At 37.9% G+C, this 27,466-nt stretch overlaps 1 protein-coding gene across 1 annotated transcript in view; it reads left to right on the top strand.

Moving 5' to 3' along the window:
* Positions 1 to 27,466, top strand: part of PARP8 (poly(ADP-ribose) polymerase family member 8) — a 175,537-nt gene that overhangs the window by 95,046 nt on the left and 53,025 nt on the right. The window contains exons 7-10 of the mRNA XM_087958448.1: positions 2,726 to 2,803; positions 10,200 to 10,294; positions 17,049 to 17,109; positions 19,351 to 19,441. Of these exons, the coding sequence (XP_087814574.1) occupies positions 2,726 to 2,803; positions 10,200 to 10,294; positions 17,049 to 17,109; positions 19,351 to 19,441 (325 nt within the window). The remainder of the gene's footprint in view (positions 1 to 2,725; positions 2,804 to 10,199; positions 10,295 to 17,048; positions 17,110 to 19,350; positions 19,442 to 27,466) is intronic.

The following is a 27,466-nucleotide window of genomic DNA, read 5'->3' as shown; positions in this document are numbered from 1 at the left end:
ATCTGAAAGAATCTGAAAACAGGCTAATTAGTAATATTTCAATAGAAATAAATAGAAACATATTTTCCTTCCAAGATTTTCCCATTAAGTATGCAAAATATTTTACTTGGCTATTTTAATTTTGTAAGTTTTCATGTATTAAAATTAAGCCATCTTTTGTCATAAAAAAGCCCTCGGAAGATTAAAAATTATGCAAATATGAAGATTAGAGCATACAGATGTAACAAAAATACAGATGTAACAAGAAAACAAACTGTTATGCCTAAAATATTTTAAGAACCCAAAATGTTGCAGTCACAACCATTAACAATTCTATAAAAAGCACAACTCAGCAGAAGGCCATGGAAAATAAATGAGCCTTAAAGCTTTTCTTGAAGGCCTGTGGTTACATTGTATATTATTCCTACCAAAGAATTTCAGAAGAAATGAGATTGCTCATGTTTTTGCAATATAGCTTTTTATAGCTGTCTCATGTTAGTTGTGTTCATGGACACCAACAGATGAACATTTCCTGTACATGTATTCAGTAATGGAAGGAACATTGTAGACCCAGAATATGTTGCTTTCTAATTTAATAGCCAAAGTATAAAGAATGTGTTCCAAAAGTCATTCTAGGCCAGAGTCTTTTTAGATTTGACCTTTGAATAATTTGCCAAGGCTCCATTCTGAAAAAAATGCCTACAAGCAGGATAATTAAATTTAAATTTAATTAAAAGCAAATATAGTTAAAATCAAATCAGGGGTGTTTGTGGTGCTGATGTTACCTATTCAAGTAACAAAGCATCTGCAAGGAAACAACCAAGTTCAGAGTGCGCTAAGGACTTCACAATTCAACTCTGATTTTACAGATTTTTTCCTTCTGTCCTGGTAAAATAGGGGTCTCCAAACTTGGCAACTTTAGGACTTGTGGACTTCAAGTTCCAGAATTCCTCAGCCAGCCATGCTGTCTGGGGAGTTGAAGTCCACAAATCTTAAAGTTGCCAAGTTTGGAGACCCCTGTGGTAAAAAAAAAATACTTTGAGCTTTTAGTCTTTGTCGTTGACATGCTGGTCACAGTATTCAAGAAAGTTGGCAGAGTCTCTGGACAAATATTAAATTTGTCTTAAATTAATTCAAATTGAATTATATGAATGTCTTCATATATTTAATGATATCATGGTTCTTAACATTAAAATTTATAATTTGGGCACAACTTTTGAAACAGATCCAGGAACTACAGCAAAACATTTGCAATGACTTTATTCCTCAGTGCATTCAGACCATTCCTGCAAGTCAAAACTTTAGCATGTTAAAGAGCTTTGGTTTAATCTGGATTTCATAGCCATTCATTTTAGTCTTTAGATCCAAACTGCCTTATCAAGTAATGGATCTGAAGATCTTTGATTTTTTTCCCCAACACAAACTTTTTCTCTATTTCTCCTACATTAAAATACACTTTGTGCTGCTGTGCAGTGGTAACCCAAACAGGTTTTTGATGGGACATACTGCTTAATCTCAACTGCTTGACAGGTGGGGGCATTTAAACAAGGGGTGGGTAATCCATGGGACATATGTGGCTGCAAGCACTTTATTTGCATGTCCCAGACTATTCTTAGATTGCTTAGTTAAAAGTAGTAAATATCCAATTTTGCCAGCATAACTGGTCCAAATGAATATGTTGAGTCTTACAATATCTATTATCACCTTTATAAAGTGCAGTCCCACAATTCCGTACCTGTCAAGCTTCTCATTTAATGATGTCATCTCATAACCGAACAATGCTCAATTGTTCTTGCATTGCCATAAACAATTTATATAACTCCTGATCTAAATAGTTCAAAGAATTGACACATAAGTAATAACACAGTATCAGCCCTCCAGGTAAACCAGATAAATAACATAACCAGATAAGCCAATTCTACTTTAATGTAGGGCTACATTAAAAGAATCTTGCAAGTTGTATCCTTTAACAGCCTGATTAAATAGGATGAGTCCTTCTTAAGTTTTTTCTCTGACCATTAAGCAATTGCAGACTTTGCCCCTTCTTGTCTCTTCAATCGCTAGGTTGCATCTCTTCCCCTTGTTCCTCAAAGTCATTCCTGTATACATCACACATAACCATCTGAATGACTGCATTATTGCCAATCAAGTATATCTGTCAACACTAAAATTGACCTGGCTGTGGCCATTTTCTTTTCTGTAGCCTTTTCTACAGGGATTTTTCTTCACATGGCTTCAGGCTTGACACAGCCTGGAGCTGAGGGGCAGGGAGGGGTGGGGTGTAGTGATAACTGGGTTGCTGTAGCCAAAATAAAATTATTTCTCCTGGGAATCAAGGACATTGCTGCAGATGTTTGGAAGGTGGAGACTGAAGTCACCCAATAACTAGATTGTTTGGTGATTGGATCATGTGACTGGTGACAGTGGGGGAAGTTATAAACTTTTACTTTTAATTGGGTGTAAAACCGGTATAGCTTATGAACTAACTTTGATTTAGAATTATGTACCACTATTCTTTGTCTTTTCTTCTGTCTCTACCTACCTCTTAGATTATAGAATGTGAAAATTACTGGAAAAATTTAAACAATTTATAGATAGAGCAGCTGCCACGCAATTCTGGAGGAAAATATGTTTGATTTTAGGGCTACAGCTTTTTTTTCCTTTTCAAACTGGAGTATTCTGTAGCCTGGAATAACACAATCAAATAAAAACTCAGTTCCTCTTCTTTCTTTTTTTTTCTAATCAGGAATCAAGACACGGTACTGTGGTTGAAGAAGATTCAGAAGGAGACAATGACTCTGAAGAGTTTTACTATGGAGGGCAGGTAAACAAGAGTTATCAGTCACCTAGATGGAATTTAAATACAATATCGAATCTACACATAATAAGATGGACAGTCTTCATATCCTACTCTGCAGTTCTCCTTTTTTTTCCTCTTACCATTACACAATAACATGTAATTTTCCCAATGAAGGTAGACTCTTAACTTCCATAATAGCTCACAATATTCTACCACTTCAGAACTGTTCAGATTCGTAATTCAAATGAATGTGCATTGCTTATTCATGTTTTAGGAAGAAGCATTTATATTAGAAAGTGTTTCTGAAAACAGCTATTGCAATTTAGTAGAATTTCCAGCTGTTAGAGATTGTCTCCAAATACTAAAAGCAACTGTCGTTTTGTGGCCATAAGAACCCCCCAAATCAGCTAAATGTTAAAGATCAACTTATAGGGAATCCAAGTTGGATATCAATTATCATTTAAAATTAATTGCATCACTGCAATATCCAGATTGTTATTGTTCATCACTAATGGGGACTATGCAGTTTGTACAAAACAACTGTTGTCTTGATTTTATTATAAACTAGGTTCTTAGTTCATATTTAGATTTTTATTCCATATTACAGAATTGCATTTTTATGTATGTTTGCTTAGGGCAGTGAAAGAAAATCTATACTTCAGCCCTCTACCGTTCCAGGCACTTGTGGTACTCAAGTTGCTTTCTAAAGGGTAGAGTGTTGATAGTGTGAATTGGATTCCTGTTGTGATATTTACGCTTTAGAGTGCTTTTGATCTTTACTGTTAAAATATGTGCATGTTTGGAATTTAAGTATGTACATGATCAAAGATTAGGAAAGCCTACTTTCCGTTTAAATAATATTTATTCATCAAAAGTCAGCCAAAGGTGTTTTAGCCTATCCTTCATTAATGTGAACCTTAAAATGTCAGTATATGTCTCTGATATTTCATATATTGACCATCACAGTTCAGCTTAGGAACAAATTTCAACACTTTATATAGATATTAATAAATGAAAGTAGTATGCAAAGAATTGAAGAATGATAAATAACATTCAGAGAAGCATGACTTTCACGACCTGGATATCTCCAGGACTATTCCTAGACCAGTGGTGGGATTCAGCCGGTTCGCACTGGTTCAACTGAACCATTTGTTAACACCCCTACCTGGCTATCACAATGCATCCTGGCTGCTGTGCTGCAATGGAGAAACAGGCAATGGAGAGGCTGGCATGAGGGAAGGAGAAGGCTGCTCTCCCTCTTTCTTCTCTCTGATCCCCCTCCTTCCCTCATGCGGCTGCTTCGTTGCCCATTTCTCCATTGCAGCACAGCGCCTAGGATCCACTTTGATAGCGGAGGTAGGGTAGAGGTAATTTAACAACCGGTTTTCCCAGGGTCAGGTTGGTCATCGTGGGAGGCTCATCCCGCATGTGCGGCGGAGCTGGAGGACAGGGATGGGCTACGCCTCCCACGACAGCCAACCTGACCCTGGGCAAACCAGTTGTTAAATTATTTGAATCCCGCCACTGCTCTATCCCTACAAATTCCTGAATATATTTCATTTTCTAGAAGAAAATCGATTCTGTCTTGTACTTTGCATGTACATGTTTGTAAACATAGTTTTCAAGAGTGGAATTAAATATTGAAGGCTTTGTCCATTTCAAGAGATTCATCTTACCTCAAGTCTTCAGAAGTCAATTTAAACAATATTCTGGTAGATGTTTTTCTTAGTAAGCTGCTGTTTGAGCTGACCTTTCTGCTAATTCTATTTAGGTGTACTTTTGGGAAAGTTGTGGTATACATAGTTTATTAATGAACTTACCTACCAAGGTAATTCATCAATTTAAAAAAATTGAGATTAAAAGAACAAAACAATTGCCAAAAGAAAGAAAGAAAATTAAATGTATGCTTATCTCTAATAATGATTGAGGAATTTTTGTATGAATTAATTGGATTTAATCCTCTCAGGATTGTATGCAAATGGAATATAATAAAATAAAAACATACTTAATTGTATTTTGGGCTCCTTAACTTTCCCAAAATTGTGATGTCATATATACATTTTATAAGTATGTAACTTAGAAGTGTTTTCTATTTTCAAACAGTGTTGTAGAAATCCTGCTCCATTATATTACCAAATATTATATTATTATGAAAGTACATTTACATGCCAGTAATATTTACTTATGTGGAAGTTAGTTCCATTAAATTCATAAAGATTCTTGATTAGGCAGAGACTTGCCTGCATATTCATGCTACTCCTTTTCAGGGTGAGTAATGTTATATAAAATCCAGAAAAACCATAAGTAATGAGCAAAATTAATGAACGTAAGAGATAAAAGGAAAAGAAATCTGGTTAAATCTAGTTTACACCAACATCATTCATTATTGCACTCTCTAAGCCTTTCTATCCTTGCACATCGTCCTGAGATTCTCTACCATGCACCTCATTGCCTTTGTCCTTAAATTTCTTGGCCAATAAAGAATTCTATTCTGTTCTGTTCTATTCTATTCTATTCTATTCTATTCTATTCTATTCTATTCTATTCTATTCTATTCTATTCTACAACTTAATCAAACCACAATTTTCTTAGTCGTCTTTTGCCATTGACACACCATTCAGTGTCCTTCATACGTTTACTTTTAAAATCTGATCACAGTTCATTTTGCCTATGTGACCAAACCACCTCAGAGTACTTCTTTCAAACTGATCACCTATTTTTGTACTTGATCTACCTTCATTTATCATCCTATTCTTTCTTGACCCTACCTCTTCTTGCCCTATCACACACACTTCTGAAATAACCACTTCCTGCTGCATTTAAATTTCTCCTGGCACACCAAATTTCCACTTCCATTTAATAAAGTATGGTCTTATGCATAGCTATCATTCTCAACAAGACAGTCTATTAGTCTATTCTATTATCCATCCATTTTCCCACCTTTGTAACCATTTTATCAAAGCATATAAAACTTAGTTACTTGGCTGTTTTTTCCCATAACTTTCACTCCATTTTCCCTTGCAATCATAACTACTTTGATATTTGATATATTTATTTTTAGACCCATATTGCTCATAGTGTCATGTACTCTAACATTCAGTGCAAAATATTCATATTTTCATGCAACAACATGTCATGATTTGTATATAAAAGTACATGCTCATTCAAGTCCCAACCAACATATGTCTAACATCATTGTGAACATTCCTTCACAATTACCTATTAATAAACAACCAAAGAGACACCAGACAGCTTTGGCTTATTTCTGTGTGAAACATTTGCATTTAATTTGTAAACACACACCTTCATTTCTCTTATTGAATTCAGTAAGAAATGTCAATTCTTTATTCACACCAAGCATTCAATACTCCAAGGCTATCAAGTTTGTCATGCATTTTGTTCTGTTCAGCAAATGTTCAGTATATTTTCTCATATTCATACATTCCTCAATGATCCACTAAAATGCAAAATTCTTGTCTGCATTTCACAGAATAAAGCCTGGTCGTATTTCCAATATTTCACTATCACCTCTTGTGCCCTTTGAATCAGAATTCTGCCAAACAGTTTTTTAGGCTCACTTTTCAAATTTAATTCCTGTAATATATTTTTAATAATCATTCTGGTAACATTTATACTATTGCATTTTCTGAAACGTATTGACCAATGAACATAAATAATCATGAATTTAAACATATTCTAAAAATTGTAATTAATGTAGAAATGGGTTTAAATGGATATAAGAACAAAGCCAAGTAAAAGTGATAAGGAATGGAAATAAGATGGCTCCATCAATCTTTCTTACTAAATAAGTGTTGTGCTTATTTAATCAGAGATGAATGGTTGCGATCAGTTGAAAGATTAGAAGGCAGAGACGGTAAGAAAGAAAAGAGCTTTGAGCTCTGATAGTTTTGTTTCTCCTGTTAGACACCTGTACAGAGTTTTACAGAGAAAAATGCCTTGTTCTTCACAAGCGACAACCTGAAATCTATATCATGCCTCAATTTAATGGCACATCACTTTTAAGTACAATTTTTTCAGGCACAAAAAAAGAGATATTTTTTATCTTTTTGAGTACTTCACTTTTCATTATGATAATGTTTCTGGAAATGAAAGCAAAACTGCATTTGCTTTTTTTTTCCTTGAAAGAACATTTCAGTGAAATGTTTTCAAAAAAAAAAAAAAATCAAGATAGTTCAGTTACCTTTTGGAAAAATATCTTTGGGACAGCCAATACCTGGATGATTAGATACTTTGAGCTAATTGCTTTCTCTTGCCCCTGTCTTCTCTGTAGGGTTATTGGTTTGGGTGGAGGGAGAGGAAATATGCAGATTGTTAGACAGATACCATCTTGAACTTCTGAAGAGGCAAGATATAAAGATTAGAAACACTCGACAGAAACAATGATTTAAACATGAATAGGGAGGAAAATATATTAAAATCTGGTAATATATCTTTCTGTGTAGGTGTCCTTGGCAATCAGAATTCAATGTGAATAAAACCAGATAAGCTATACCCATAGAGAAATCTTTTAGTAGGACAGATGCATTCTCTTGAGTTCCATGGCCTTGAGTAAATTGAGTTGCTTTGTAAAATATGATACTGCAGGATTGTCGACAGCTGTCAGGTGTTTACAGCTATTTAATTCTTCAGATAGCTTGCTAGTTCACACACACGCACACACACACATGCACACACAGAGTTCCCATTCCAGTCTGGAATGTTGCAATTTACCATTCAACTGTATAGACCTTTCATTATACCTAGTGCTTCAACAAAGCCTAAAGGAATTTGCAAATGAGTCTAAAAGCTAAACATTCAGACTCCAATAAAATCAATGCAAATTTTTAATATTGCTAGAGAGTAAATGGGAAGAAATGGTCCCTTATCTAGGGGAAAACTGGACCAGCATAGTGCTAATGCTTAAGTCTACCATCAGATAACAACTTCAGCATTTGATAGTCTTTGCCTTCAGTCAGAACCATTTACAGGTAGGCCTTGGGTTACAAATGGAGCCTGCCCATTCCATTCATAACCAAAGGATTTGTGGGAGTGAATCTCCTACCTTGAACGCAATCACTCCCTCCTTTTGCCCACACATCCACTAATCGAATGCACGGCTTGTTAAGTACACTTGAGGTATCTTGGGATGGGGAAGGGAGCCTGGTGATGGAACAGGCCACCTGCTTCAGACAACTGACCCACAGTACCTCATTCTCACCACCGCTACCCAATCCTGCCATTCCGGGTCACTTACCTGATGAAGATCTGTCTCCTCTCCAGCCTGTTTCTTTTCCTGTTCTCTCCTTTTGTCACCGAAGCCTTCCTCAAGCAGTTTGGCGGCAAAAAAGGCAGCCTGGAGGTGTGCACACAGCCCTTCCCTGCCTCCTTTTTCATTGCCGAAGCCTTCCTCAAGCAGTTCAGGGGCAGGAAACAAGGCCCAGAATGGTGCACCTTCGTGCCTTCTTCCTCACTGCCAAACTGCTTGAAGATGGCTTCTGCAACAAAAAAAGGAGGCCCAGGGGGCCGTTTGCACCATTCTGGGCCTCCTTTCTCATCGGCAAAGTGCTTGAGAATTATGTCCCTGTAGGCTTCGGCAGCCCTTTTGAAAAAAGCCTTTGCCAGTAGGAACAGAACTTTGGAAGGGTGGGTCTGCCCTTCCCAAGTTTCGCTGGTGCCGACCAAGGCTTTTTGCAAAGGTCTGCTGAAGCCTAAAGGGATGTAATTTCCCTGCAGTTTCCGCAAGGAAGCAACAAACAGAGGGAAGGCCTGAAGGACCGACGCCTTCCTTCCATTTGTAAATGTCCAGACCTCAATTCATAAGAGAATAGAGGCCTAACGTGTGAGACCATGCAAAATCAGTAGCACGAGATCTCATGCTACTGATCTCGCATGATTTTGCAGTACGTTATACCTCTCTTCTCTACAAATGCACCAAAAGCCTGAAGCAACAAAGTAGGCAAAAAACCAGAGAGGAGATCTTCGCAAGGTAAGTGGAGTGCCTGTGAAGACCCAGCGGGAGCATGAATAAGCAGGGCGAGTGCTGCAGAGCCTCTGCGGTTGTCGTAAGAGCGAACAACTGCTGTGGTGCTGCAACATTTGTAATTATGGAACTTGTTCGTAAACATTAGGGGGTGCTTATTGTGTTACTTTGAATATTCACTCAGGGAATACTTGTAACCTGAGGATTACCTGTATATCATATAGGTCTCCTACTCAGATGCCAATAGATTGGTATTTAAAGAAATCTTATTCAAGTTTTCTTGGCATCATACATCCTTTTTTTTTTTAAAAAAAAAGTTTATTTTATTTACATATAAGGACAAAACAAAAACAAGAAACATCATACATCCTGAAGGTCAATTCTAAGATGAAATTATGAATGGTAATTTAGCACTGGCTAACAGCATATTTATGAAATAAATGTATTAGACCTAAGTAATATTACACAAACTAGAAGTATGAACAACTGCCTGGGATAATGTTGATATATGACAGTTTATTGTGGAGTATGCAATTTATTAATATTAAGCATTTTCTAAATATAAGTTTTATTAAGAATTTTGATTATAATAGTAAAATGAATACAAACTAAACTTAGACACAAAAAAGAGTGCAGAAAAAAGAAAAAGATAATATAATAAAGAAATGCTTAAAAAGTGACTTCCAACATTCTTCACAAGTATAAACAAATTTAATCACTTAGATGTAGTAGTTCAGTAAATACAAATTAAAAGAATCCATGTGGTGTACTGTGCCTAGCTGAACGACAATTTAGAACAGTGTTATGCATGTTCAGTACTGAATGAAATAATAAAAATATTCTTAGTATTATATTTGTGATACCAATATTTTCAGTTCTGGTCTTTTTAATAAAGAAAAACAATAATTTTTGGACCATTTATATAGCATCTCCATGTAGGATTATTTTTTAACAATGAGTTCTTAAATGCTATCTTGGTTTACACCTATTACATGAAGACAGTCAATCAAAGATTACATGTTCTTGTTTGTCATGAGGACTAAGCACAATGGCCATGTTGACAGATCATGTAAGTCTGAATAACAGTTTTGCCAGGAGCAGCAATAGTAAAAGGATGTTCTTTTTATACTCTTCCTGTTGCCAATGGAAACAATTAAAATTTTGGCTTCTTCTACTAAGAAATCCATTGGAGTTTCCCATACAGGACTTAGGAGCAGAATTCTAAGACATCATATAGCAAAATGAGTTCCCGAGGGGGGAAATGAACATTCAGCAGAATTAAGTGTCTTCCCTTTTTACAGATATACTTTTTGAGATAAGGCTACTTTATGTTTGGACTAGACACTCAAAAGAAAAATGAGACATTGGAGAAGGAAAGCTTTGCTACTCAATTTGTGATACCTTAAAAGAAAATATTTCTTATTCCCCACTCCTCTGCAGGTTAGTTATGATGGAGAACTTCACAAACATCCACAGTTGGAAGCTGACTTGGCAGCAGTAAGAGAAATCTATGGGCCAAATGCAGTATCTCTCAGGTTGGTCTGTCTGTTTCGCTATTTAATCACCTATCCAATGAATTACCTACATTCCTATCAGGGGTGTCCAAATTGGTTTGTTCAAATTGATTCAGAAGAATCTCCAAAATTCTTCTGGTTCAGAAATCTGAATCAATTCTGTTCAAATCTCCAAACCTGATTCAATTTGGGCTAGTTTAAATCATTAAAATATTAGTACATATGCTATGTTGTCCCAATCATAGTACATATGCTATGTTGTCCCAATCCCATGCAATAAATTCAAGTATGATCGGTTTGACTAATGAGTTCAGTTCTTTGGTTTCCTTTGTTAAATGACTTCATTCTTTCAATCAGTTCAGTTTTTCATTTTTTTTCTTTCAATATTAAAGAATATCTATGCCAGCAAGGAAAAGTAAATTTTTGTGGACAATTACATTTTAACAAAAAAGAGAAAACATTTCATCAGAAACCTGATGAGAACAAAAGAATGAACATACAACTCTAGCTATGAGATGGCAGCCATTTGTTTTAAACAATCCATCCCCCAAAAGAAATGTAATTATAATTAAATAGAAATATAATTCTCTTTACTTCATAGCGATAATTCTAACTAGGTGATCTAAAGGCTGACTTGAGACACACCTCAAAGCCCTGATTTTCTTTTAAATTACACTGGAATTGAACCAGGCAGTCATTCAAAACAGAATGTTTTCTATTTGGCCATTATAATGGAAAATAGTCAAATCAATATAGGCAGAATTGGTTGCAGGCCTGAAGAAATTCTGAGCAAAAATCAGAACATTTCTAAAATCCACTTAAATGTCCCACAATGCCTCAAACTGTTTGTGCATCAAAGCATTGTGGGAAGCAATTATAGTAACAAGATCTAGATACTCATTGCTGCTTAAAAAATTGGCGTTTTTCTTCATTTTTGTTTTAAACTAATTTGAAAGTAGCTACACAAAAGTCCTATTTGCTGACTCTAGCCTTCTATGAGAAATCTGTTCCTTGGATTATTTACTGGAGTGATGAGATTATTTAAAGAGCAAAAGTTGAATTGGGTGATGAGTATTGTAGCTTTTTAAATTGTAATTGTTAAGACTATCTATATTTAAAATGTATTTTAACTTCACTGCCAACTTAGGTGAGTCAGTTTGTTGTTTCTAAATATATTAACTGCAGTTAAATGATTGTCTTAAAGCCACAATCCTAAATAGATTTAGACAGAAAGTGAAGTTCTGTTCCTGTAAATGAGGCTGACCAACATTTCATGAAACTGGTAACATTTCCTGAACATATTAGAGGCTGCAGTTCAAATATCATAAATATAGAGTCTAAAAATGACCTTTATTTTCCCTCCCTGCAAAATGCGTGGCTAGGATTGCACCCACAGTTTCAGTTCCTGCCTAACATCTTCAGCATACTGTCAATAGACAAGTCAATAGACCTATATACTGTGTTTCTCCAACAATACGCCCCGCCCCCCAATAGGAAGACCCAGCATGTTTTCTAGGCATAAAATGAAATTAAGCCCCTCCCCCCAAATTTAGGCCTAGTTTAAAACATGTGAAATTGGGGGGGAAGACGGGGGGGGAACTTGCCATTAGGAGTGCCCCTTGGACAGCTACGCCTCACCATCAGCCGCTCCTAACACCATGGTGGAGCACGGAGGGCTCCCTTACCCCTCCCTTACCTGGGTCAGCAGGTGGGCGGCATCGGCGTGGATGTCCGGCAGCGTTTCAGCTGCTTCTCAGGCCTCTGTAGCTTCCATGGTTCCCACCGGTGCTGGCGCCTTTCTCACCAGCGCTGTCTCCAACAACAGCGTCTGAGTCGCTCCCGCTTTTCCCCTGTCCCTGTAACAACAGGAAAAAAAAAAAGATTTTGAGGTACCTGGGAGTGCTGCGCGCTGTGTTTTGGTTTAATCCTGAGCGGCTGGGTGGGCGTGAGAAGAGCCGAGCGAGTGTCTCTGCTGCTGCTACCCTTGGTGCTCCAGCCTCGGGCTCTGCAAGCTTGCAAAAGTCCCGGTGCACAGCCTGTTCCTGCATTCCAAGCGCCCAGGCCGAGCTGCAGCTGCCCCTCTCTCGCCAGCGCCATCTCCAATAACAGCGGCAGTAGCAGCGGGAACTGTGGAAGCGTTTTAGCAGCTTCTCGGGTGGGGGAGCCACCTCCGTAACTTCCACGGTTCCCGCCGCTGCTGCCGCTGTTATTGGAAATGGCGCTGGCAAGAGAGGGACAGCTGCAGCTCGGCCTGGGCGCTTGAATGCAGGAACAGGCTGCGCACCGGGACTTTTGCAAACTTGCAGAGCCCGAGGCTGGAGCACCAAGGGTAGCAGCAGCAGAGACACTCGCCGGCTCTTCTCACGCCCAACCAGCCGCTCGATTAAACCAAAATGCAGCGCGCGGCGCTCCCAGGTACCTCAAAATCTTTTTTTTCCTGTTGTTACAGGGACGGGGGAAAGTGAGAGCGACTCAGACACTGTTGTTGGAGACGGCGCTGGTGCGCAGGGGGGGGGAGAAATTAATTCACCCCCGAAAAGACGTCCTAGCCGTTTTTTCGGGGCTCAAAAAAAATAAATAAGGCCCGGACTTATTTTGTGAGAAACATGGTATAAGTCAATAGACTTATATATAACTGGCTTTCTTCTTTATCCAAGTGTTTATTTCACATGATTGCAGCAATTGGTAACTCTCATGTAAAGGCTGTCCCAGAGTTTTGATAATACAGTACATTCATTTATTCATAAACATAATTGCACACTTGTATTCCACATGAATCAACCAAAATAAATCACTGCCAAGGGGAAAAATGGTCACTGTGATTGCAAAAACTCCCTTGAATAATGCCCACCCTACTTCTTCCAGTTGCTTTATATGGCACTTAATCTTTATGGATCAGGTTTATAGTGTACCTTACAATGGAGTAGTCCTCATCAGAATTCCAGATACATACTGTATAACATCATTGCAGATTATGGCCTTCGTCTTTCTCCTAATCTGAATGATTTGTCCGTTTTTGAGCATAACCTTCCAAGACTATTTCATTGGTACTCACTCCAGTTATCCAGATCCTCAATGGACCAAAAGTTACCTTAACATTCATTTGTTTCATTTGCTCAGTGACGTGCAAATTGAATTGCGAGTGTACATTCCAGCTCCTTAGACAATATGGACAGGGGAAAAATATTTTCATTACATGCTGTTTGAATTAAGTGGAAATTCATTGAGTATACAGAATGTTTGAGATTAAAGTCCAAGGAGGAAATGAGTAAGATAATCATTTAATTGCATATCCTGATAACTGCTATGGTTGAAAAACTGTACATAGCTTCATAATAAGCTCCCATTGGGTTTGCAGTTACGAAAGTAAATTTAACTTTTTATTTTTTTTAAAAAAAACACCATGCTTAATTTCTTCAGTACCTGCTTTAGTGTCTTTTGAGACTCAATTCATTAAGAAGCTGACTGCTTCTGGCTTGGAACAAATAAATGAGGAAGCATCACTTTCTTTCTTTTTTTAAAAAAAGAAGCCATCTCTTGTGTGCAAACTGTTGAATGTGTTTTAACTTCCTTGGTGGTCAAAAAAAATGCTCCCTTGAATACTGATTGATTTTTATTCTCAGCTTTATGGCTAGTCTCCAACCTCCATAACCTAATCTGGCAACTGGGACATCACTGTAAATTAAACCAGGGTCACCTTCATAGGAGGCCTCGTTTCCACTTTCCATTCCAACTCATCCATCAATAACATGCAGTGCTTTTTCAAGCTGCCATGACATAGCCCTGTAACATAAAGATATTTCTATTTAGACAAGAGATGGGCAAGGAACTGCTTTTTCTTGAGGCTTCTCAGACTCTCTGCACTTCTATTATTGCAAGAAACAAATGAGAAGCTGAAATGTTCCAAAACAAAAGGCCAGTTTCTAGCAACATCTGTACAGGTAGTCCTTGATTTACAACAGTTCATTTAGTGACTGTTACAACGGCACTGAAAAAAGTGACTTATTATTAGTTTTCACATGTATGCATGTTGTAGCATCCCCATTGGATGTGATCAAAATTCAGAAGCTTGGCAACCGGTTCATATTTTTGATGGTTCCAGTGTCCTGGGGTCATATGATCACCTCTTACGATCTTCTGACAAGCAAAATCAATGGGGAAGCCAGATTCACTTTAAACAATTGTGTTACTAACTTAACAGCTGCAATGATTCACTTAACAATTGTGGCAAGAAAGGTCATAAAACTTACTTAACAAATGTTTCATTTAGCAACATAAATTTTGGGATCAAATGTGGTCCTAAGTCAAAGACTACCTGTATTTACAAGAATGACTCATGGGCTTTACAAGTCTTCTTTGACAGAGATTGATTTGGAAGTATGTTTAGAAAACCAAAGTAATCTAGGCTAATAAGGAAAATTCTGGGGAGGAAATGGTAGTGTATGCTCTCTACTTAAACAGTTTTGGTTTATGAATATTTTGTAACTGGGGCTGATATTTGGGAATAGGTGAGCCAGTTTTTGATTGGCGTGTTTTGGAAACTCCTGTAACACACGTAAGAAGATTCAAAAATTAATACTGTGCCAAAAACTGCCCTGCAACTTTTAAAAATTTTATGGAGGTGTCTGCTTTTCTACCTAATTTGCGGGAGAATGTCTTTTAAAATTCTCTTGGTGATGTTGTTTGGGGTTGTTGTTGTTTTTAGAAATGATAGCAGAGGCAACTGCTGCTGGTGTTCTTTTCTGAATATTGCCTATCTATCAACACATCATAAATCCACTCCCCCCCACACACACACACACACAAATTGGAGGGGACTCTGCTTATGGTGTCTTCTCTTGGCTATGAGTGAACATGAGGAATCCAGGAAGGCTGCAGCTTTCCAGAGGGCTGATTGCACAGAGATGAATTGGACACTTAAACTGTCTCCCCCCCTTGCACAAAAACACACACACACACAATTTGGCCTTTTAACTAGAATAAGTGCAAGAAGACCACCCATGAAATTTTTACCAAAGTTCCTTCCTTCTTGAAATGAAATGTCAAAAGCAGTGTCTCTTTCATAAGTTGTAGATGAAAAGAGAACGTGTTTGCTGAACATTGTGATTCTAAATGAATTTAACAGCTTAAGAAATTTGCAGCCTAATTACAACTGTTATATGGATTTTTATCCAGAGCTTGAGCTTTTTCTTACATATAAAAGATAGCTTTTATAGCAATTGTCGAATACTGGACAGCATCCATAGGAGAATACCTTTACCTTGGAAAATGATAGGTAAAATTGTTGTCAAAGAAGTTAGAACACTTAATATTTCTTTCTTTTGAAGAAATAACAAAACTCTTGGTTTCACCCAGATTCATTCTAGAAGAGGAAGGGGGAGGGGGGGGGGGGGGGGGGGGGGGGGGGGGGGGGGGGGGGGGGGGGGGGGGGGGGGGGGGGGGGGGGGGGGGGGGGGGGGGGGGGGGGGGGGGGGGGGGGGAGGAAGGGGGGGGGGGGGGTTGGGGGGGGGTTTCGGGGGGGGGGTTTCAAGGGGGGTTCCCAAAAAAAAGGGGGGGGCCCGGAAAGGGGGGGCCGGGGGGGGGTTTTTTGGGGGGGGGGCCGGGCGGGGGGGGGGGGTTGGGGACCCTTTTTTAGAAGATAAATTCTAGTTTTCTTATGCAGTATATGAAGTCTGTGGGAATATAGTATTGATTCTTCAGATGAGCTTAAACAATATTTATAATTGATGAGCTTAAAAAAATAGTTATGTTCGCTTGATGTTTATTATTAACCTTTCACTACCAAACTACATAACATCATCAGTGCAGTGATATTACCTAGTTTAGGAATGAAATGTCTGCAAAAAAACTAATAAGCTCACACAGCATGAAGGACCCTACATTCAACCCTGAGCTACAAATATTCCGTAGGCATATATCCTTTTATTATTAAGCAAATATTGAATTCAGTGAAATCACATTTCCAAATTTATTTATTATTTTATTTATTTATTGAATTTATATTGCCGCCTATTCGCCCATGGCAACTCGAGAAAGTAAATATGGTTTTACAGAAAACCATATTTAAACCATATTTAAAATAAAAAAAAACAATAAAACTAACAAAAAGTATCAAATTAATAAAGTACAATAAAACAAAATCTGGAATAAATAAATAAATCACCCCCCCCCCCCAATTCTCACCCTCCGCCCCGACGACAGCAGATCACATGAGCCATTTGATGGGCTCCATCCTGCTCTGGGTCCCTCGGGCCTTCTGGCAGAACCAGGTCGTCAGTGCCTTTGAGAAGAATGCTAGAGTGGGGGCCATTCAAATCTCTGGGGGAATGATGTTCCAGAGAGAGGGAGCCACCACAGAAAAGGCCCTTCTTTTGGGTCCCACTAGGTGTATCTCCCTCGGGGATGGGACTTGCAAATATTATTCATTGGCTATATTTTTTCAAAGCTTCTTTATTGGAAGAGATGCTTATTCTATTAGCACATTCATTCTTTGTGCACTTTAGTGTTGACAATTTTTTCGTCCAGTCAAATTATATCTATTTTCACTAGCAGGCAGTCTTCATGGTTTTGCTGAACTATGAATAGGGGAGTTGCAGCAAATAGAACATTCATTCTATCACTAAAGAATTATTTATCCTAATCCATTGGCAAACGAAAACCCTTTCACTATAAGAGCACACTTTTTCTGTTTAAACTGCTCTTCATAGTCAGTTAGCTTGAGAAGTATGATCAAAAATATCAGACTTAGATATAATGTAATGTTCTTTCCTTTCAGGGAATATGGAGCCATTGATGATGTAGATATTGATCTGCATATTGATGTTAGCTTTCTTGATGTAAGTAATCTAATAACAAGGTTGTATAATGAAGTTTGAAAAGCAGCTGTCTCTGTTTTTCAGTAGGATATGAAGTCAATTGTTCACAGGCAGATAGCACTTCTTTTTTAAAATTCATAAACCTTTCTTGAATGTGGGGGAATGTGTTTCTATTTTCAGTGTAAATATTTGCAGAATGATTTCCAAAGGTAAATGCCTATAAAAGCAATCTGCCCTAGATTTCTTTGGAATAACATTTGTGAGATCTGGCTAAACTAAGCCCTATGTGACACACCTGGAATTACAATGAGCTAATTTCATTGGATAAAAACATTATCCCAGTTATGTCTGAAAAAGAACACATCCCTGAAGGTTTCTGAAATTTCTATACAAAAACAGGATAGTTGTGTTCTTGAGAAGAAAAAACGTGCTTGGAAAATGTATGTGGTTAAGAATAAGAGTTTTGCATTATCCTTGTTAAGAAAATATAGTAGAGAATTGATTTTAAGAATGCTACATTAGGCAAAAATTTGTACAAAAGCTCCTTATGCATGTTGTGGCCTGCTGGCGGCTAGCAGAGCTGGCAACTGAGTCGGACAGTGAGGAGGTTGGGAAGGAACATGGGCCAGTCCTGGAGGCTGAGGAAAGCTTGGATGAGGGCTCTGCGTCAGAGGCAGAGATGGGGCTAGGGTAGTCTGGCAGTGGCCAGCTGCCTTCGGAGTCGGACAGCAGTGAGGTGGGGGAGCAGCTGGAGCCAGTTCCCAACCTGCACATGTGCAGAGCTGCCAAAAAAAAAAAGAACAATTACGAACTAAGAGTCGACATGGGAGTAAAGCCTCAGGTGGATGGTGAATGGCCCCTCCCTAGAGATTAACAGTGCATCTCCCTAGAGATGCAACAGTGTGAAGACCTGTCTGTGCATCTGAGACTCTGTGCTGAGTCCTTCCTTGTCAGCACTGTCTTTGAAAATATTTACTTGGCAGCTATCCAAGCTAGATAAGGTCTGTACTCCTAATTATATTTATTTATTTTTATTTTTATTTGATTTGATTTGTCAATCGCTTACAAGATAATAGGTATAAGTATATACATAGTTATGAATACATGAAATGGATACATATAAGAAAAATAAAAGAAACAATAGGACAGGGACAGTAGGCACGTTGGTGCGCTTATGCACACCCCCTACAGACCTCTTAGGAAAGGGGTGAGGTCAATAGTAGACAGTCTAAGGTTAAAGTTTTTGGGGTTTGGGGAAGAAACTACAGAGTCGGGTAGAGTATTCCAGACATTGACCACTTTATTGCTGAAGTCGTATTTCCTGCAATCAAATTTAGTGTGGTTAACCTTGAGTTATACCCTTGAAAGACTGTTTACCAGGCCTTTGGCTGAATGTGAATGCAAGAAATTCAACTTTGTTTAATAAAACAAAGGGTTCGTGCTTTTTGGGGAAGCCTAGGTCAGAACCATGCAAATGAAAATATGGACTTCAAAACAGATTGGATTTGTACTGATTCAACCATTCCTGATGGAAGTTGTATTATCTAAATTAGATCACTGATCTCCTCAGCTGCTTACATCACAGATGGCCAATCTCTAGTGCAGTCCCTGACCCCATATTTTGTGGCCCTCAGACCCACCTCTGAAGGTGATGACTAAAGATCTGTGGTAGGAAACCTGTATTCTCAATTAGCCAGGTGGAAAGTATACACAAACTATATTAATTCCTTCAGATAGACCAAACATAACATTTAAAAAATTCTTTTCCCAGAGGAAAATGAAATCCCTAAGTGTGGTTGGATGTTCTTCTATTATCTCCCAAATATTAAGTTACTACTGATTCAGAAAAGTTGCACATTCCCAGTTTACAGTGATTTATACTGTCACAAACATGTGGTTTTTTTCTGTAAAGATTATCTCTTCCCAAGTGTAAAAGATGGTTGTTGAGTTTGGTTTCATTTCTGGAAGCTGAGAGAACCAAATCTTCCAGAACAAAGTTTAGATGCTGTTACAACTATGCAAATTTGGCATTTCTTTCCACTTATAGAGCTAGTTCACATTCAAGACCCATTTTAGTTCTACTACTGACCTTTTGTATATTAGATAGTAGCTGATACAACATTTGTCTTGGCCAGTCAGTTTAGAAAAGAACTTAGGTGGAGACCTTCAATTCCTTTGCCAGCTGTGAATTTTTTTTTTTAAAAAAAGTCCAGTGTAAATTTGCCGATAATGGCTAACAGGTTTTGTTGTGTCTTCATTCAGGAAGAGATTGCAGTGGCCTGGGATGTAATCCGCACAGAGCCTATAATTGTGCGTTTGCACTGTTCACTTACACAATACTTAAATGGACCTGGTAAGTTACATTTGTCTTTTTCCTGTATAATATCTTCATAATGATTTCTAAGTGTTTATGATGAGCTTTCTTCACTAAGGTGGTACATAACTGTACTCTTTGAAAAGATACATTGAATTGTTAAGAATTATTTAATATGTAAAACTTGTATGGGTAGATAAGCAATACTCCAAAGCCAATCAGTGTGGATAGTTAGTGATCAGAACAGATTGTTAATAAAGAAAAGTGGTAACTTCATTATTTTTTGCTGTCTTCTAATTAAATTTCAATGGCAGTCCCTTGTCATTGGAAGTCCCTTGTAGAGAAGGAAGTGTGGATCTGTCTTATTAGTGAAAGAAAACAAACAGTAGACTCTGCAAAAATGTAGAGCTATAGTTTATTCTCCTGAGATCTTAAGAATTCAGTGTTGGGTTTGAAAACAAGGCAGACTCTTAGAGTGTCAGCAATTCTAACCACCAACTCAAAAGTAAATTCATTTTTTAAAAAAAGAAAGAAATCATGCCAAAAAGAAAATGCAGCAGTTTGAAGCTTGTTATACTCACACACCAACAGACTCAGTGGACATTCCACTCTTGTCATAAAAGCATTTGCTTCTTTGGAAGTCTTTGGCTCAAGATTTCTCAACTAGGGTTTCAGTGAACCCTGGAGTTCAGTGAGAGGTCATAGAGGTTTACTGGAAGAAGACAACTTATTTTTGAAAAAAGTAGAAACCAAACAAAAACCCTCCACCCTCTGGAGGCTCTCTGGAATGTGCATGAGCTAAGGAATAAAGGAGGAGGGAAGGAGAGATGAGTAACAGGGAGTGAGAGACTGCATGGAAGAAAGACATCACAGGGCCTCCATGCTGGAGCTCTCCTTAACAGTGTATGCCAGCCTTTCTGCAGGCGCAGCAGCTTAGGGGTTTCATGTCCAATGTATGCACAGGAGACACTTCATGTCCAATGTGTGCACAGGGTTTGCCTGGCTTGGGCACCAATGGTGGCTGGAGCCACAACAAAGGCCAGGGGAAGGGTGTAAGGAAGTGAGGGTAAGAAAAAAGTTATTTATTTTTAAGAACTCTGTTAATTGTGTTTGTGTGTATGCATTAGTCTACACATGGAAGTAGAGTAGAATAGAATAGAACAGAACAGAACAGAACAGAACAGAACAGAACAGAATAGTTGGAAGCGACCTTGTAGGTAATCTAGTCCAACTCCCTGCTCAAACAGGAAACCCTATACCATTTCTGACAGATGGCAGTCCAATATCTTCTTGAAAGTTTCCACTGTCCTGGCCTTCTGAAAAGAAGTTAAAACATGGCTCCATAGCCTCATGTGGGGAGCCCAAAGGAGCATGCAGCCAAGGGGCTGTTTAAACAGCCCACCCCTCACCTTTTAAATAATTTAAAAAATATTCAATTACTCTTGCCTCTCCTAATTTTTTAACATTTATAGGCCCTGTTTCAAATTTTAACATTATTTCACACCTCCCAATTTGAGAGAGATGGACGAATCACAAATGTAAAAACTAAATAATTTTGTAATTTTGGGCCTATATTTGAAGGTGCAGGGGTTCCTTGAGGCCAAAAATATTTCAAGAGTTCCTCTAGACTCAAAAGTTTGAAAAAGCCCATCTGGCTCCTTCCTCTTAAATAATGTTTTCCAGTATGAGGGATTAGTTCTATTCTGTGCCTGTGAAATAAACTGAATCTCAGCCAGATAGCATAGAAAGGTAGGCCAGTCTGTTTATATAGGTCTTGATAGCAATAATTCCAGCTGGTGCTTCCTCCACAGGCTTCTTGTGGTTATTGTTGTTGTTTGCTGGTATCTGTTGTTTCTTCTACCTTTTTCTCCAGCCCACACATATGCCCTTTTTACAGAGAAGCCTTTACATGTAGCTATCCCTGAATCTGCAGAGACTTACAGTCAGGAATTGTGGCTTACTTACAAGGAAGCTGCTGTTTTCCCTTCACCACATTGTCTTCCTATAAAATAATGGGACAAACAATTTCTAGCTTCTGACCCTCCAGAAGGCTTTTTCTATTTTAATTTGTCTTCTTGGGAATAGTTGAGTCATGCAGGGAACTTTAAGAACTTAGCTATTGGTTGCATATATATCTCAGAATAACAGAGAAAGGACATTGCCCCGTGTTCATCCCTAGCAAGTGTGTTTAATGAAAGGTCAAAAGTTCCACTGGTGTTTGTTTGTTTGTTTTGTTCTGAACTTTACAAGCTTGTGTGTTTTTCTAAGGCCAGTGGAGCCATGAATTATGGGCAATAGCATGTTCCCCATTTGCAGTAAGAATTCTAATTTGATATTCCAAATTTTAGAATTTTTACCTCCCAGATGGGGGAACTATAGAAATGGGTGAGATGGGTGGCTATAGAAATGAACTAAATAAGAGTCAGGGAGGGGTTTTCTTCATTATGGTCCCTGAAGATGGCCTGACAGCTCTAGGGGTCCTGGGAATATCATTTGAACGCTTTTGTGTAATGTTATCAGATAATAGAAATAGAAATAGAAATAGAAATAGAAATAGAAATGGTATGGAACGGAACGGAACAGAACAGAACAGAACAGAACAGAACAGAACAGAACAGAACAGAATTCTTTATTGGCCAAGTTGATTGGACACACAAGGAATTTGCCTTCATTGCATAAGCTGTCAGTGTACATAAAAGATATAAGTGATAAGAATGGTCACTAAACCAACGGTTGTTACTTCAAGGACTTATTTGATGCAGGAGTGCCTTCCTGTTTTGCTTGCTTTTGAAGTAACTATTGGTATGAATGTACAGCCAGTAATAAATATTTTATTGGTATTCCCTTCATTCCTATAAGAGCTTAAGGAGTTTTCCATAGGTTTTCTCCACATATTATCCCCACAATGATAGCCTGTGAAATAGGTTGGCTGAGAGTGAAAGTGGTCAAGGAGTCATATAAATCGAACCTATGTCTCTCTCCCATCCATGTCCTTTTCTTCAAACTTTACACCATCCTAGAAGAGAAGATGAAAAACAAAATAATAATCAGGGTGCTTATGTGAATGCAAGCTATGCTTTCCATTATACATAACTTCAGCTTAAAGGATATCCAATATTTCTTAGTAATACAAAGATTTCTGAAATATTGTGGGTATCTAAAAGGAAAATATTCTTTGAGCTCAATAGTACGGAGCGTTGGAAGGGGAAGCTAGACAAAACAGAATAGTGAAAATTATTGAAAGGGAAATGAATGTGCAGTAAAAGTTACTGGAACAGATTGGATGCAACAGGAAATGAAGGAACTATGAGGTAGGGATTTTTGAGGGCTTGGTGTATATTGGATGGCAGAAGAAGAAAAGAGAGAAAAGAGGAGAAGATTGATTGAGATCTGGGCCACATGACGTGTGGAAAGTGCTTGAAGCCTTGGACTGAATGGATGGTGGTGTTAGATGTCCATGAGACGTTTTCAAAGATTGGGCAACATGAGAAGCAGCCTGAGTTAACAGCAGTGCATGGGCCACCCAGCTTAGATGAAGACATTCCAGGAACTACCAAAGAGCTTGTCAACAGATTTGTAGCAGCCAGAGGGCAAGAGACATTTGCAAAAATGGCTGGGGTGACCTTCTGCCAGATGGTGTCAGGCCTTGGAATATCTTTGGCAGCAGGTTATGCCCAAGAGTTTTAACAAAATAATAATCAGGGTGCTTATGAGTTTCCCAGTTTCTCTGAGCCCTGCTGCTGCCACAATTAAATATATTTGCCAGCACATATACTATTTTAGAGACTAGAGATTTTGAAACAGATTTGATCTATAGAAATTGGGAACTGGGCAAAGTGTTATATGGGAACATAGTATGGAAGGCTAAAGAGTTTTGTTTGGTGCTTGGTCCATAGCTACAATTTCAGTTCCAAATGTAAATGGCTTCATTTGTTTACTCTGATTTTTAGCCTTCTTATTGTAAAAGAGGAATGTAAACCACTCAGAGTCCTTTTGGATTAGTGTGGCATATAAATCTAAGTAAATAACTTAAGTAAGTTCTGGGGACTACATAGCATGTGCACACAAAGGTTGCCTGTTTCCAAGACATATTTCATTTTCTCAGTCTAATCAACTGCCTGATATTCTCTGGTAGTCTTCCTCCTAAGTAAGATCTTTATAGACCTTCACTAATCTTGGAAGTTAATAAAGATTGACCCTGGTTAGTGCTTGGATGAAAATTCTAGAGCAATGGATTTAGATTTGGAAACTAAAACAAAAACAAACCCTCCCTGAAGACAGCAAATGGATCCTGCCAAGAGAACTACATGGATATAGTAATTAGAACTCAAGCTTGTCTCAAGGACGTCTATTAGTCTATTGCCATGAGTCAAGTTTGGAAATTGGTGATAAAGATTTGACTAATTGTTTCTAATTTTTACTAAATAATTCACTTATGATGGTGTATATTAAATTATTGTGTTAATTTATAACATTAGATCATCTGAGGCTGCAAGTAATTTGTCCAATTAGTACAGTATGATTACTTGAGGCAAAAATTAGGGTTAATCACTAGATACTCCAGCAAAAATTATTGTATTCTTTGATACTGTTCCTTAACAACAACAAAACTTCAAAAAGGCTGCATATAACCCTCTAGTATTTTCTTTTCTTATATGATTATTCCAGTGGCTGTTATGGTGATTTGGATTATAGCCAAGCAATTAAGAATGCAAATAATACTTGTATATAAATATATTTATAAATATTAATACTGCAAGGAAGAACAAAAGAATAGACAAAATTATAGTTCTCCATTAATAGCAACATATGGCATTAGAGATTCAGTAAACTAGGTCCAATTAAGTAACACTTTAAATATTTGCTGAGATAAAAGTCATTATAAGCCTTTTATAGAGGACTGTTCTTCACTCAGTTTTACATTTTGATAGGCTATTATTTTAATTGCAGTAAACCAAAATTTCAGTATCATAATTGGTTCTGTGACTTGATAAAATGGTTCCTTCTGCTTTTACTAATTTTCATTTTTTAAAATTTTTCTAAACCAGCTGTTATAATTTGCAGTATCTAATTATACTAATGCAAGTATTTTTGAAATGTAACCCTGAAGGTTGTTTTTGTTTACATCCAAGTGCTGATTCAATGCTGAGCTGCTCTAAAAGTATCTAGCTATGATTTCCAAACAAACCCCCGTTGTATTAAAGAAATCAGCTGTGTTCTTTTGATAAGTCTAACCTGTCTCTTGTTTTCATAATTGGACACTTTTTTCAAGGGACAAGAGCTCATTGTTATCACCGTGGTCATGCACTTAGTTATATAACATATATATGTACATGCCATCGTTATATAACATACTTTATTGCACAAATATAGAAATTCAAAAAACATCTGCATAAAAATACAATACTAGCCTTAAAAGTATTCAAAGAGAGGACTTCCATAACACCAGTTCCATAACCTTTTTCCTTTTAGAAACTTTATACTTTCCTAAAACTTTATACTTTCCTAAGCCTCTTTTCAGCCCAGATTTCTAATTTTCTCTAGCAGTATTAATACTTCACCACCATCAAAAGAAGACCCTTCTTTTTCTTAAAAACAAACCAGGGGCTCTTTTTTCCTTTAATACTTTTTCCAATTTTAATAATACTCGCACACATCATAGATGGGCAATGAAATACTCACAAAAGGATAGCAAAAAAAAGTTTCTGCTTCAGATGGCCTGTTTTATAAATTATGCATTGCCTTTGTGCATTGTTATCTCTCTTTCTGTATTCTCTGCTCTCTTTGCTTTCATTTCTCCAACAGCTACATTAAGTTTTCAGGCAATGTCCCTGCAAGTCAGACTCATTTTATTGCCAAGTAAGGCTTGAAATAAAATTCTACAACGTCCAATGTCAGATATATCTGATAGGCACAAAAAGTACAAACCTGCCAACTACTAAAAATGGCAGTCACCACACGTATCATGTTCCTGTTTCATTTAACTCCTTATTCAGTGAAAGAATATGAAACTGTTCCAATGTTTGGAATCTGCATAATTTACAGAACTTGCAGATGTTTTCATCCACCCCATAACTGCGGATTTTGAATTGTATCCAATAGCAGAGTTGAAATACAGAATGGTAAGATGTTTAGATCATCCTACCGGAACCAGAAGTTTAGTCTTCTGGGGTTTCAGACTCATGCTGAACCCCATCCTCAGGGAACTTCTCTGTCACCAGAATTTGTGAAATATTTCAGTGAGAGAGAAGTTCCCTGAGGATGGACTCCAGCATGCATGCAAAAGCTCAGAAGACTAAACTTCTGGTCCAGGTGATCAACCCAGACTGGATCCTGCCACATTATCCTGGGACATATATATTTACTCTCATTCATACAAATCATTTCTGCCTAACTTGCCATCACTGAATAGGCTGATTCATCAACCAAGCTGCTCTCTTTTTCTCAGTTGGTATCATATCACTTTATCTTCAAGGGAATAAATATCCCCATATCTCTTCCAAGCCCTATGATTGCCAGAGAACAGGAAATAGTTTCAATCTTGCAGACACATTCAGAGGATGGCAAGAAAAAATGCAAGAAGGGCCAACCATTTCTTTCCTTCTCCACAACTTGCCACAGGTCCGAAAAGCAATTGCCCCATCCCCCGTTCCATATTGGTAAAATAGGAATGATCTTAAAAAAGGCTTTGGAGAAATACTAGCAGAAGTCTTGATGCTTTATTCTGCATCAAGCAAAGATCTCAGGCAGGTAGGGTTTTTGTCCAGGTACGAAGGGAGTGGTATAGTCAGCAAAGTAAAACTCTTTAGTGAAAAGAGGATCTGATTCCAGTGTGGGAAGAGAAAAGCCAGTAAGGTGAATTGATAAATGAGCTGCTTGGAAAATCCCATATGGAGTTCAGGTTAAAACATTATTAAAGAGCTGCTGCACTTAATAGTGTTAACAATCATTAAAATCAAGTTCTTCTGCATCATCATTTGTGCCTCTGTCTATGGAGATTCTGAGTCATTCAGGTCATGGTTGCCCCAAAAGTGCTTTTTGAAGAGGCAACAGGACTTTCTGGTTTTTCTTTGAAGACATTTAGCTTCTCATCCAAGAAGCTTCTTCAGAGTTCTTGAAAAAGCATCTTTAGGACAACTGAATTCCAGTTATGATCAAAATTTCAACCTAGAATAATTTGCTTGGTTTCAGTAGCAAATTTGAATTGGACACATCATTGCAAATTATTCTCATCACTCATTCTTAAGATTTATCCTACTGATAAAGTGAGAAGAGGAGGTATTGCTTTGTGAGCACTAAGATTGTAGGAATTGGAGTTTCTCATTTGATTGGAATGGGTATGAAATGGGTATGAGATTCAGCACCTGTCTGAGTGGAGTCCAATTAAGCAACTTATTCCAAATCAGCTCCAGAGATTACTGGAGCTGTCTAGATGTGTTGTGGTTACTACTGGAAAAAGTTGCTAGCATGGAAGCTACAGGAATTTTTTTAATCCATTGTTATGCACAGCTCTAAGTGTTTTTTCTAATACATCATTTACCTTAGTTGTATCTAGTACTTCATTCTGCTCATATAACAGGAGTGGGAAAACATTAAAGGCTTTAGGCGTTTTTCCTTTTTTGGTGGTGGTGGCTTTTTTAACAGCTTCTGGGAGGAATGAGGGAAATGTCTCTGATGATGTGGCAATTTCATCAGAAGGGCAAGGTTAAAAGGTTTTCAGTATTTGGAAATGGCTCAGCAGGAGTTTAGATTGGAAAATAATGTTTTGTCTTGCAGAGACGTATATTTTTCACTATGAGACGCTCCAGACCATAAGACGCACCTAGCTTTGGGAGGGGGAAAAAACAAGCAAAAAAAAAAAAGTCTGCTTCTGCCTCCCAGCAATTTGCCTCCTTGCAGCAAACAGCAAACAGCCTGCTCAGCTTCAGCTTCAGCATCAGCCTGATTTAGCACGAACAGCTGATTTGCGGTCGGATCGGCCTCCCAGAATACCGCCAATTAGCTGTTCCAGGCTGCGGGGATCGGTGCTGCCTCTGCATACCCCATTTTTTGGCCTCCGCGCAT

This window comes from Notechis scutatus, chromosome 2 (genome assembly GCF_049901735.1).
Source record: "Notechis scutatus isolate UNSWTSFEM ecotype Mainland chromosome 2, rNotScu1.2, whole genome shotgun sequence".
Classification (NCBI taxonomy): Eukaryota; Metazoa; Chordata; class Lepidosauria; order Squamata; family Elapidae; genus Notechis; species Notechis scutatus.
Note: the sequence above shows the minus strand (reverse complement) of the source record. Positions and strands in the feature narration are given on the sequence as shown.